At 41.7% G+C, this 13,337-nt stretch overlaps 1 protein-coding gene and 1 long non-coding RNA gene across 3 annotated transcripts in view; one reads left to right on the top strand and one right to left on the bottom strand.

The window, feature by feature from the left end:
• LOC148006238 (uncharacterized) overlaps positions 1-13,337 on the bottom strand; it is a 901,378-nt gene that overhangs the window by 672,947 nt on the left and 215,094 nt on the right. The gene's annotated exons all lie outside the window — the stretch shown is intronic.
• Positions 1-13,337, top strand: part of Elapor2 (endosome-lysosome associated apoptosis and autophagy regulator family member 2) — a 192,511-nt gene that overhangs the window by 111,551 nt on the left and 67,623 nt on the right. For both annotated transcript variants that reach the window (NM_001109345.1, XM_087659008.1), the window contains 4 exon segments: positions 2,612-2,698; positions 4,878-4,983; positions 5,755-5,907; positions 6,484-6,572. In NM_001109345.1, coding sequence (NP_001102815.1) covers positions 2,612-2,698; positions 4,878-4,983; positions 5,755-5,907; positions 6,484-6,572 — 435 coding nt within the window.

The raw sequence follows: 13,337 nt of genomic DNA, 5'->3' as shown, positions 1-13,337 counted from the left end.
GAGAAAGATAGATTTGACAGCTGGTAAGTCCATGTGATAATGTCCGGCTCCATCCTGCTGCTGACTGTATTGCTATACCAGCACGATGGCCTGCCTTTCAGCTATCTCCACACTTATCTGTTTACCTGAGAAAGTAGTATCCTAACCTCTGTGCATTTTTGAAGCATTATGCAGAGAGTCCAAGATGTCTTTTTCATTATTTATTCATTCACTTTACATCCTGATCGCTGCCCTCCTCCTGGTACCCCCTCACACAGTTTCTCCCCCATTCCTTCATCCTGTGAGAGGGTAGAGGCCCCTCCTGCTTATCCCCCAACCCTGATACATCAAGTTTCTGCAGGTTAGGCACATCTTCTCCCACTGAGGCAGCCCAGTCGGCGCAATGGGGTCCATAGGCAGGTAACAGATTTAGGGACAGTCATCACTCTAGTTGTTGGAGGACCTACGTGAAGATGGAGATGCTACATATGTGTGGGGGGCCTAGGTCCAGCCAGTATATTTTCTGTGGTTGATGGTTCAGTCTCTGAGAGCCCTTAATAGTCCAGGTTAGTTGACTCTGCTGGTCTTCCTGTAGAGTTCCTATCCCCAGGTTTCCCAATCAATTCCCCCAACTCTTCTACAAGACTCCCCAAACTCCAGTCACTGTTTGGCTGTGGGTCTCTGTTTCAGTCAGCTCCTGGGTATAGCCTGTCAGAGCACAGTTATGTTAGGCTCCTGTCTACAAACATAATAGAATATCATTAATAGTGTGAAGGGTTGCCTATGGGATGGGTCTCAAGTTGGGCCAGATATTGGTTGGTCATTCCCTCCGTCTCTACTTTATCTCTGTCCCTGCATTCCTTTTAGACAGGATATATTTTGTGTTGAATTTTTTGTTGGGGGGTTGCTGTCCTTATCCCTCTACTGAGGGTCCTGCCTGTCTACAGAAAGTAGCCACTTCAAGTTCTGTAACCCCACTGTTAGGAGTCTCACCTAAAGTTACCACAAAGATTCCTGGGAGTCTTTCCCATCTCTGGCACGCCCTGGAGATGCTCCCTATTCCCCTAGCCCTCACCAGCCACCGATTTCCCATATTTGATCCCATTCTCCTCCCCACCCCCACTCCTACCCTGTTCCCTCTCTCCATCTGCCTTCTGTGACTATTTTATTTGCCTTCTAAGTGAGACTCAAGCATCCTCACTTGGGCCTCCCTTCTTGTTTAGCTTCTTTGGGTCTGTGGAGTATAGCGTGTGTATCCTGTACTTTATGGCTAATGTCCACTTATAAGAGAGTGCATATCATGCCTGTCATTTTGGGTCTGAGTTATTAAAGATGATATTTTCTAGTTCCATCCATCTTACCTGCAAAATTCACGATGCTCTCCCTCTTAATAGCTGAGTAGTTTTCCATTGTGTAAATGAACCACATTTTCTGTATCCATTCTTTGGTTGAGGGGCATATCAGATGTTTTCAGTTTGTGGTGATTACTAATAAAGCTGCTATAAGTTTTAATGTGAAATGTATTATCTCTAATTGTTTTAATTAGCATGGTAAATGATTAATATTTACTCCATTACAAAAGGTTAGGAATTAGATTTTGTCCATCACCACTTATCTACACATTTAGATTACATCCTGGGAAACTAACAACCAGAGCAGACTTTATTTGCTAATTGAAAATTTTTACTGCCGTCAATGACATTTACAAATAAATGCAGCCCTCACTCCTCAGGAAAGAAGTTTCTTTTTGCAACAGATGGAGATTAACACAGAGATCAACCACTGGTGATAGATCAGAGAATGAGTTACCATGGATTGCTCATCCCTAGTTGACAATACAACTCCCAATCCTAAGACCCAGGGAACATGGCAGAAGATGAAACAAAAAGATTTCAAGAGCCCAAATTTCAGACACCTGCTGTGAGATAGTGACATCTAGACATGACAGAAGTTGCACCAATCGAGCCTTAACACTATGGTTGCCAAATAGAACTGATAATGACAACCCTGGTCAACATGCCAGTGAGGAAAGGAAGAAGCTCACAAAACCCCACCCCTAGATGAAAATCTTCATGCTGTCAGTGACTGTGGAGTGAGGAAGAATCAGTTTTCTCCAGGGTGTAACCGCTAATAGGTCACCAAATTGCAATATTCATCCTTAAACACGTGTCCATGTGAGTAGCAATGTGGACTCCGTACGTGTTTTTATGTGTATAATAACTACGAAAAAAGAGGGCAAGAATCCCAAAGTGGGTGGGGATGTGTGGGAGGGGCTTTCAGGGGAAGAATGAGGGGTGAAAATGATTTCAATACAGTACACTCATGTATGAAAATCTCAAAAAAAGAAGAACTTAAATAAAATCGACTTTGCTTTTAAGCTTGAATTTGCATGTGAATGTGAGTTATTAGAACATTTGGACAAGTTGTGCGGAGGGTTTGTAGTGACTTTCCAGTGATGATTATTCCCACTCTCCTTAATGTCCTTAACGCAGCCTCCAGGGGTTTGCTTGTGGGAGATTGCTTTGTTGTTTAAAAGGGTTTGAAGGGTATCCTTGCAGCATGTGCATGGACAGAAATGAATGAAAGCTATTATCCCACAAGGTTTACTGAGCCCCTTTTGTTTGATTCGCAGATTCAGAATGACCAGTGCCAGGAGATGGATGCCACCACAGACAAGTGGGTGAAGCTCACAGACAACGGAGAATGGGGCTCCCACTCCGTAAGTCCCTTTCTGTGTCTTTCTTCTTTGACAACCCCATTCTTTCCCTTCCCTTCCCCAACTATGTATAAACATTCAGTCTATGAAAATAAAATGCACAACGTGGTGGGTTCGTTTAGTGAAAAAACTGCCTTTGTGTTTCTCAGACTGACATTTAAATTTCTGGCTTATTTTTCTGTTTCCCCTTTTCCTTAGAATGGTTTCCTATCTCATTCACATCTCAATGGTACTCAGTGATGTAGAAAGCCAGGTAAAACCGGTGTAAACTGTTACAAAGCTTGAGTTTGCAAGTTTACAAATACACCGGCCACATGAGATAGTCTAGCTCCTCTGATCATTGGTTAGATCATGAATTAACTTTATTCTTTGTTTTCTGCAGTGCTGTTAGGAAGAGATTTTTTTTTAGGTTTACATTTTGGGCCTTTTGAAGGGTCTAACATTGGATAGATATGATTGTCACAAAATAGTCCCACTTTTGGAATCTCAACCTACTTTCTATATGTTTGCTACCTGCTGGTAAAAATTCTATTCTCTTCGGTCACATAGTATAATTTTTACTTCTGCCCAGAATGTCTCTTTCAATGCTCGAGTCCAAGAGGCTCAGACGACATGTTTTAACACTTCTTGTATTATTTGTGACATTAGAGTGAGGCAGGGTTTTAAACCATGGCTCTGAGTCAGAGCTGTGTTTGTGTCGATGGCTTGTTTAGTGTCTTTGTGACTGCTCTTTCTTCCATTTCAGAGGTGAGAACAGTCTTCCTATATCAGATAAGATGAAAGCAGGAAAGGGCCTAGATGCAGCCTCCAGTGTGAAACCTGAGTTCTCTTTAAATAACCGACTATCATGCCAATCTGGTGTTTGTACAAATGCCTCATCCTTGAGTCTACACAATGCAGACTTTCTGGAGGATTTTTCGTCTCTGTGCTTGAAAGTGATACTAGTATTTCTCGAGGTCCGTTCACCTCAACGCCCAGTGGGTGGGGCTTTGGCAGCAAGTGGGCGTTCTTACCTTTATAGAAGGAACTCAAGAGAATGGGTGGAACGCGTTAGTCCTCCACATCTCTGCCAGGGTAACGTAGTCGAGCATATTTTTATGTTGTGGAGCTTTAATTTTATCAGCCAGGGTGCGTAGAAGAATAAAGGCATCGAATGAAAAAGCAAAGGCCTAATTTTGGGTTAGTCACCTGCATCAGCAAGAAACGTATTAGAAAATTCATTTGATTTATATGTTGGAAATGCCCCAGTGGCAAAGGAAGCAAATGCTAGTATCACGCAGCTTCTCATGCCAGACTTAAATCACACTGCCCATAAAAAGTGCCTTTTCTCTTGTTCCCCTCACACTGTGGCTCACTGAATGGTTTTAAGGAGCCACGGAGCTATGGCAGGCCATTTTCTATCATTGACTAAAATACCCAAGGTTGGATATTTTCTAAATGTAAAGGGCTTATTTAATTCAGTTTGGGGGGTTTAGAATCACACACTCGAGTCTTCCCAGCTCTGGTGAGGGTGGTGATGGTGGGAGTGCATACAAGAGCTCACGTGGTAAAACAGAAAGGCAGACCAGTGGAGATCCAGGCTTTCTCTTTAACTGCAGGCATTCCTCACTGCATGAGAGCAGCATTAGCCATTTCTAAGGCAATGGTCTCCAGGATCTCCCTTCAGTTCCACCTCACAAAAGTTCACTACTGCCACACTGTGGCCCAGCCTTCCAGCACACAGATCTTTAGGGACTAGCACACAGATCTTTAGTGCCTGCCTGCCTGCCTGCTTCCCTCCCTCCCTTCCTTTCTCTAAACTCCCCCCCCCCACCCTTTCCTTTCTCTCCAGCTCAGAGATCTACAGTAAGAATAGCATTACTGTTAAATTTTATGCTTGAATGAAAATTCATTTTACCCCTTCTGATGAAGCCCTCTGGCTATAAGCTACAGCTTTAAAGTTTAAAACCAAGTTTATCTTTTGTTTTGACTTCGCTTCTTTCTTAGTATATTAGTATGGATTGTCTGATTGTTCCATTTTTTAATTTTAAATTAACTTCATTAAAGCTCAGGCTGAAATGAAGAGTATTTAAATTTGTCAATTCTATTTTAATGGTGTTCATATAAGGGATTGGAAGAGGTTTGTAAGGCCATGGTTAGAAATATCTCGTTTGACCTAAATGTCTTGTGTTTCCTTCTGCAGGTAATGCTGAAATCAGGCACAAATATTCTGTACTGGAGGACGACAGGCATCCTTATGGGTTCTAAGGCAGTCAAGCCTGTGCTAGTAAAAAATATCACCATTGAAGGTATTTCATAGCTATGTGCCTCAGGACTCACTTGTCCAATTTTATTGTTGACATATTTGTTAGCATGTTGGTTTAACTGACCTAAGTATTCATAATAAAGACAGATATCAGATATCATGCATGTCTAAAGACCTTAGTTTATGTCCAACAAATTGATTAATCAGTTTTCTCTGTCCTTCTGCCCTCAAACAGAATTACCTAATAGCTGTAAAGCAGTAAACACAATAAATGGCAATCTTTGGTGGTTTTTTTTTAATAAAATAAAGGGGACTTGTTTACGAGAGCCCATTACTCATTAGAGATATGTAAATTATACTGGTTAATCTGATCATTACTATATCCATAAAAATAATAAGAGTCTGGCTGTTTCCTAAACCTCTTGTGCCTTTCTGAGCCAGATGGGTCACTTTTGGCCCAGCTGAGCCACTAATAAACCCTGTCGTGGCTCATTCTCAAGTAGACTCTATCTAGTCACAGCAGCAATTCTTCTTTATTAGAGTTTGGTATGTTTTCCCAGAACTCATATGCTTGCTCCCAAGATGCTAGCTCATTAGTCATTGGGACATCTGCTGGACCAAGCTGGAATTTCAAACCAATAGCCATTTCTAGGGTCATTCTTACTTGCTTGCACACCATCAATTTTCCCTTGTTCCAAGTAAATAAAGATTGTGGGCTCAAATTACTATTGCTATTTCTGTCTTCTCTGCAGAAGCAGCAAATGGTCATTGTACTGGGTTCTCTTCTCCAAGCCCTGTTTTCCTTTTCGTGCAGGAGTGGCGTATACCTCGGAGTGCTTTCCATGTAAGCCAGGCACTTTCAGCAACAAACCAGGCTCATTTAACTGCCAAATGTGCCCCAGGAACACCTATTCTGAGAAGGGTGCTAAAGAATGCATCAGGTGTAAGGAGGACTCCCAATTTTCAGGTAAGGCTAATTGACATGTTTTATTCCTCTCTTTCCACATTAATTGTTGGCCAGGTGCATTCCACACGGTTGAATGAGTGTGGCAGCAATGGTGGATCACACACCAATGGGATGAAGTGAATACATGTTGAATTGATCCCCATGTCCTTCTCTGCATGACTTTCTCCCTTTATGATTTTCCTTACTCCATCGATGACTGGCGTTTGCATCAGTCTAGCCAACTTTTTAATTTCACACAGTTTGTTACCATAAAGGCTGTAGCCTTGTACTTAGAAAGTTTTGGTTTGTTCCAGATTTCCAGTGATCATTGACAAGATAGAAGGACTCTAATATCCTCTGGAAACAGTCATCCTGAAGCAGATGTGTCCTAGAAACATTGTTATCCTCCTTCCAGAGAGAATGAAAATACAAACCTTTATTTGCTTAAGGCTTGGCTAGTTCTACTCGAATTACTCCAGCACAGTGATTTTTTTTTTCCTAACATGTTAGCTTGCTTTTGTGTTTTGATATTCCTGTTTTTCTTATGGTCAAAAGGGATTGGTCCATTTCTGAAGTGTTGTTTTGTGTATGTTACAGAGGAAGGAGCCAGTGAGTGTGTGGATCGTCCACCCTGCACTACCAAAGACTATTTCCAGATCCATACCCCCTGTGATGAAGAAGGGAAGGTAGTATCAGTAGTGTTTAACTCGGCCTGTGTTGCTCAAACTCTCTTCCCGGCATGAGCACACCCTGCTTTGTAACTGGTGTGTGCAGACAGTACAGAGGAAATCTAAGAGTTTAGGTGCTACATACTGCCTTTGCTTTTACCTCAGAATTAGTTCTCTGGACATTGTATGTAGCTCTTTGGTAATCTTTATGGTATTTTGGTAAAACTTCTCTGAGAGGGTTTTAGTTTCATAAAAACATCTCACATTTGCCCCCATTTTTCATCTTTAAAACAGGTTGATAGGGGTTGGGGATTTAGCTCAGTGGTAGAGCGCTTGCCTAGGAAGCGCAAGGCCCTGGGTTCGGTCCCCAGCTCCGAAAAAAAAGAACCAAAAAAACAAAAAAACAAAAAAACAAAACAGGTTGATATTACTCTCTACCTCATGAAACTTCTTTGGGAAGACCTAAGATACTCAAAGTAAGGTTTCTAGCTGAGCTTTTTTTTTTTTTTTTTTTTTTTTTTTTCTGTGATGAACGCCTCACATAACACATTATTACTATCTTTTTAAAAAATTGTATTGTTTCAGATCGCTTTTTTTTAAACAAAATCCATTTTTTCCCAGAGGACAAATGATCCAGAAGAAGATAGCTTGAAATACGTACCACAGCTCACAGGATGAAGATGCCTTGTGGCTTGTGTTGACCTGTGAGAAACTCGGGTCTTGTCAGAGAAGCTGTGTGGGCACAGGCTGATTCAGTTATGGTAGACTTCTGTGTAATCATGTTTAGAAAACACAGAGTAATTACCACATGCACGGCTGGGGAAAATGCACAGATAAACTTGGCAGTGAACCCATCATTGTCTCAAAGAATCAGCCGGTACTGGCCCTGCCAGCGAGAAGCTGAGGGTGGAGTCTTCTTCAAGTGTCCTTCGGAAATGTTTGCAGCCTGAGATGGGGCATTTAGGTTTTTGGAGATATCAGCAAATGCTATTTTCCTTTCCTAGTTTTGTTATCTGCGAGCGCTGTTCTGTACTTTCTGTATTTATGTGAATGTGAAGCTTCCTTTTTGCCTTTAACAACTTTGAAGGAATTTTGAGTTAAATAAGTATATACTAATTTAAAGTGATTAGTGGGATTTTTAGTAAGAAACACCACTATTATTTTTAATAAGAATGCTAACTCAAACGAACAGCATTAACTACTGAAGGGTTGTAGAGTAAGGTTGTCAGCGACTCCATGATAATGCCACGCGAGGCTACTTTAATTTAGAACATGCATATAGAGAGGCGCCACTACAATGGAATAAAAAGTATTGACTGTAATACCCTTAAAATAGATCTTTCTTAGCTAAACTTGCCTTACTTACTGGTAAAAGTAAATTTAGCCTATTCTATGTAATGATGATTAACTCAGTATTACTGCAGAATGAATGAATGAGATCTATTAATGCATTGTATCTGAACAAGACGAAAATATGCTAAAACCATTCCTGCAACATCTCTGAGTGATTTAGTATATTAATGAGTATAATGCCAGTGATCCGTTTAACAATGTCTGGCTGACATGGCCTAATAGAATGAGGCCATCGATATTTAAATATAATTTAGAACACACACACATACATACACAGCACACACTTGCCAGATGCATGCATATACATGAAATGTGTGTTTTTCAGATAAGTCAGAGAATCTCTGAACAGGCTCTTGGTATAGAATAAAATGATGTGCCCATGTTTCATAAATTCAGTGCATTTCTTTTTAAAATTTTTTATTGGTTATTTTATTTACTTACATTTCAAATGTTATCACCCTTCCTAGCTCAAACCCCCATCCTACACTCATTCCTCTGCTTCTATGAGGGTGCTCCCCCCCAACCCACCCACCCACTCCTGACTCACCACCCTAGCCCTATTCTGGGGCATCAAGCCTTCACAGGACCAAGGACCTGCCCTCCCATTCATGCCAGATAAGGCTATCCTCTGCTACATACGCAGCTGGAGCCATGAGTCACTCCATGTGTATTTTTTACTTGGTGGTTTAGTCCTTGGGAGCTTTGTGGGGTCCAGTTGGTTGTTAATAGTGTTGTTCTTAAAGACAAAATCTCACCACGTAGCTTTGACTGGCCTAGAACTCTGTGTAGAGCAGACTAGACTTGAGCTCACAGAGATCCTCTTTTATATGTTTAACCGAGATCCATGTGAACATGGTCGCTCTTCTGTAATCTTCACGCTATTCTGGTACAACTTCTCTCTGTTGAGAGGGGTTTGGTTTCATCAAACCGTTTTGTGTTTGCATCTCACTTTCTGCAGAATGAGTTGGTTGTTGGTGTCTCACCTGCACTGTGAGCCATCTGGTTCTAAGCGTCATTAATATTAATTAGTGTCTTTTCCTGTCAGCTACACTAGGAAACATATGTCTCTGTTAGAAAGACAGAGAAGCAGTTTGTTGTGTATGGCAGGAAGGTTTGTAAGGGAAGCATGGATCATGGAGGATTCATAACTCGATTTCCCCATGTTGAAATGTTTAAGGTCTATTTTAATTTCTAAAAATCTTCTTTGCTTACATTGGAAGCAACCGGATATTTGGCTTCTCAAATCTATTTGCATGTTTTATGGTTTTTCATTCTCATCAGACTGACCCTTCTTTAGTGGTGCTGTTTGCAGCTCTTGAGTAAGTTGTTTAATAGTTCTAATCTGGGGCCGGGTAGATAGCTTTGTCTGTAAAGTGCTTGCCTTGAAAATGACATGAGGTCAGTTTCCAACACCCACGTAAGAAGCCTGGCTTGGTGGCATGTGTTCGGAATTCTAGGGATGGGGACAGAAAGACGGATCCCTAGAAATTGCTGGCCAGCCAGCAGCCTAGCTTAATTATGAGAGATCTTGTTTCAGGGCTAAAATTAAAAGGAGGTAGATGGAGTCAGAAGAGTGATGCCCTAGGTTGATGTCTGGCCTCCTTATGCACGCCCAACTTTAATCTGGAAACCCTGCTTCACTTGTTTATGAACCTGGAGATGATAATGTGTTTGTCCCAAAGAGGCTGGCAAGATCCTTTTCTGACATGGCATCTTGGTTCTTGTGTAGGAAGCAAAATTTCCCAAAACGTAGCTGCTCATTCATTTTTAGTAACGTGAGTCAGGAAATTAGTGAATATATCAGGATCTTAAATCTGTTTTTCTTTTAACTCGTTAACTTAAACTGGAAACTTGAAGTTAGTGTCTCTCCTATGATTCTTTATTTGTTTAGATTCTCTTGAATTTTATGCTGCCTTTCTTGAGCAGGGAGTTGAGGGCCTTTTATGAATATAGTATCTAATTTGATGCTTTTAGCTACTTAGGAGGAGTTAGCTGGAGTGGCCGTTGTTTTATAGATGGCCACAGAGGTGGAGAGAGAAAGTAGGGCATTAAAGCATATCATGACACGAACCATGACATGAATGTGGAAACAGAGCTGTAAAAATAAAATAACACTATTTATCATTCTGACGAAGACATCTGAGTTTAGACCATTTTCTCAGCACCCTTCTTCATTCACCACAGTGCGTCTTCCACAAGCATGTTTGAGGATTCATTTGAGTGGCGTTAAAGGCTTGCTATGTATGATTCTTGCTGACTAGAAGCAAAGGTAGAGGACTGCCCATGTTTTCTGTTCTCTGGTTTTAACAGACTCCCTACTGCAGAAGTTGTTTTAAGGGACAAACAGTACTTTCAAAAGTTTGTTGGATGAAAGGAACAGTTACTCTCTGCTCTACAAACCTCCGTGTAGCTCCGATGTCGATTCCTGTATTTGTGTTGGACTACTCCCCCTACCAGTGTTCACATGCCAATTTTAGTTTAGGACAGATAAACCTGCTATTCTGCTTTTTAAGTGAGGATAACTAATTTTAGCATGGTCAGTCTTTGGAGTATAGCAGAGTTACCTTTTTCAAAAAAATTTTTTGCATTGTTTTGTGTGGAATAGGATAACAAGAAGGGGTGTGACTGACGGCTCTCATGGAGAGCAGAGGGTGTATTGTTCCGATGCTCAGAGCACATGGAAAAGGCCATAGGGGCTTCTAGAAAGTATAGTTTAGCTACAGTTCTTATTATTCGAAGAGACGCAGGAACTACTAATACTTACGAATTATTAGGATTGCACATAAAGTTTCATCCATTCTTCTTTAAAGTTACACTTTTCTTTGATTATAACTCCGTGAAAAGCATGGTAAGAAAGGCTGTGGCTCCCGTGGATCCCGGCCCGCAGCAGCTCTCTGCTCCCAAACCCCGTGGGAGAGAGACCTCACCGCCTGGTCAGGTGGGCACTCCTGAGGCAGCAGAGCGGAGGAGACCACCAACACTGCCCACCCCTGCCCACATCCCTGGCCCAAGAGGCAACTGTATAAGGCCTCTGGGTTCCCGTAGGGGAGGGCCCAGGCGCGGCAGGACCTCTGCGCCTGAGACACCGCCGGAACCTGAAGGAAACAGACCGGATAAACAGTTCTCTGCACCCAAATCCCATGGGAGGGGGAGCTAAACCTTCAGAGAGGCAGACACGCCTGGGAGGCCAGAAGAGACTGGACTCTGCGCACATCCAGATGCCAGAGGAAAACACCAAACGCCATCTGGAACCCTGGTGCACGGAGGCTCCCGGAAAGAGCGGCACAGATCTTCCTGGTTGCTGCCGCCGCGGAGAGGACTTAGGCAGTACCCCACGAGCAAACTTGAGCCTTGGAACCACAGGTAGGACCAATTTTTTCCCTGCAAGAAACCTGCCTGGTGAACTCAAGACACAGGCCCACAGGAACAGCTGAAGACCTGTAGAGAGGAAAAACTACACGCCCGAAAGCAGAACACTCTGTCCCCATAACTGGATGAAAGAAAACAGGAAAACAGGTCTACAGCACTCCTGACACACTGGCTTATAGGACAGTCTAGCCACTGTCAGAAATAGCAGAACAAAGTAACACTAGAGATAATCTGATGGCGAGAGGCAAGCGCAGGAACACAAGCAACAGACACCAAGACTACATGGCATCATCGGAGCCCAGTTCTCCCACCAAAATAAACATGGAATATCCAAACACACCAGAAAAGCAAGATCTAGTTTCAAAATCGTATTTGATCATGATGCTGGAGGACTTCAAGAAAGACGTGGAGAACTCCCTTAGAGAACAAATAGAAGCCTACAGAGGAATCGCAAAAATGCCTGAAAGAATTCCAGGAAAACATAAATAAACAAGTAGAAACCCATAGAGAGGAGACACAAAAATCCCTGAAAGAATTCCAGGAAAACACAATCAAACAGTTGAAGGAATTAAAAATGGAAATAGAAGCAATCAAGAAAGAACACATGGAAACAACCCTGGACATAGAAAATCAAAAGAAAAGACAAGGAGCTGTAGATACAAGCTTCACCAACAGAATACAAGAGATGGAAGAGAGAATCTCAGGAGCAGAAGATTCCATAGAAATCATTGACTCAACTGTCAAAGATAATGTAAAGCAGAAAAAGCTACTGGTCCAAAACATACAGGAAATCCAGGACTCAATGAGAAGATCAAACCTAAGGATAATAGGTATAGAAGAGAGTGAAGACTCCCAGCTCAAAGGACCAGTAAATATCTTCAACAAAATCATAGAAGAAAACTTCCCTAACCTAAAAAAAGAGATACCCATAGGCATACAAGAAGCCTACAGAACTCCAAATAGATTGGACCAGAAAAGAAACACCTCCCATCACATAATTGTCAAAACACCAAACGCACAAAATAAAGAAAGAATATTAAAAGCAGTAAGGGAAAAAGGTCAAGTAACATATAAAGGCAGACCTATCAGAATCACACCAGACTTTTCGCCAGAAACTATGAAGGCCAGAAGATCCTGGACTGATGTCGTACAGACCCTAAGAGAACACAAATGCCAGCCCAGGTTACTGTATCCTGCAAAACTCTCAATTAACATAGATGGAGAAACCAAGATATTCCATGACAAAACCAAATTTACACAATATCTTTCTACAAATCCAGCACTACAAAGGATAATAAAGGGTAAAGCCCAACATAAGGAGGCAAGCTATACCCTAGAAGAAGCAAGAAACTAATCGTCTTGGCAACAAAAGAAAGAGAAGAAAAGCACACAAACATAACCTCATATCCAAATATGAATATAACAGGAAGCAATAATCACTATTCCTTAATATCTCTCAACATCAATGGCCTTAACTCCCCAATAAAAAGACATAGATTAACAAACTGGATACACAATGAGGACCCTGCATTCTGCTGCCTACAGGAAACACACCTCAGAGACAAAGACAGACACTACCTCAGAGTGAAAGGCTGGAAAACAACTTTCCAAGCAAATGGTCAGAAGAAGCAAGCTGGAGTAGCCATTCTAATATCAAATAAAATCAATTTTCAACTAAAAGTCATCAAAAAAGATAAGGAAGGATACTTCATATTCATCAAAGGAAAAATCCACCAAGATGAACTCTCAATCCTCATCCTCGGTTGGTTTATATACAGGTGTGCAATTTCTAGGCTTGAAAGTAAAATGATGCTATCTGGTGCTGGATAGAGGAGCCTTACTTTTTATTATGGCAGCTTGCTATTTTTGTAACATGGTGATTTGGTTGAACACAATAAAGTACAGTAGTAACTGAAAAAAAGAAAAAAAGAACATCCTATTTCAGAGATCGAGTCTAGAGAGGTAGCGCCTAGGTTTAGGGGACTGGCTGCTCTTCCGATTCCCAACACCCACAAGGCCGCTCGTGCCGTCTGTAACTCCATTTCTAGGTGATGCAACAGA

The sequence above is a fragment of the Rattus norvegicus genome, chromosome 4 (assembly GCF_021556685.1).
Source record: "Rattus norvegicus strain SHRSP/BbbUtx chromosome 4, alternate assembly SHRSP_T2T, whole genome shotgun sequence".
Lineage (NCBI taxonomy): Eukaryota > Metazoa > Chordata > Mammalia > Rodentia > Muridae > Rattus > Rattus norvegicus.
Note: the sequence above shows the minus strand (reverse complement) of the source record. Positions and strands in the feature narration are given on the sequence as shown.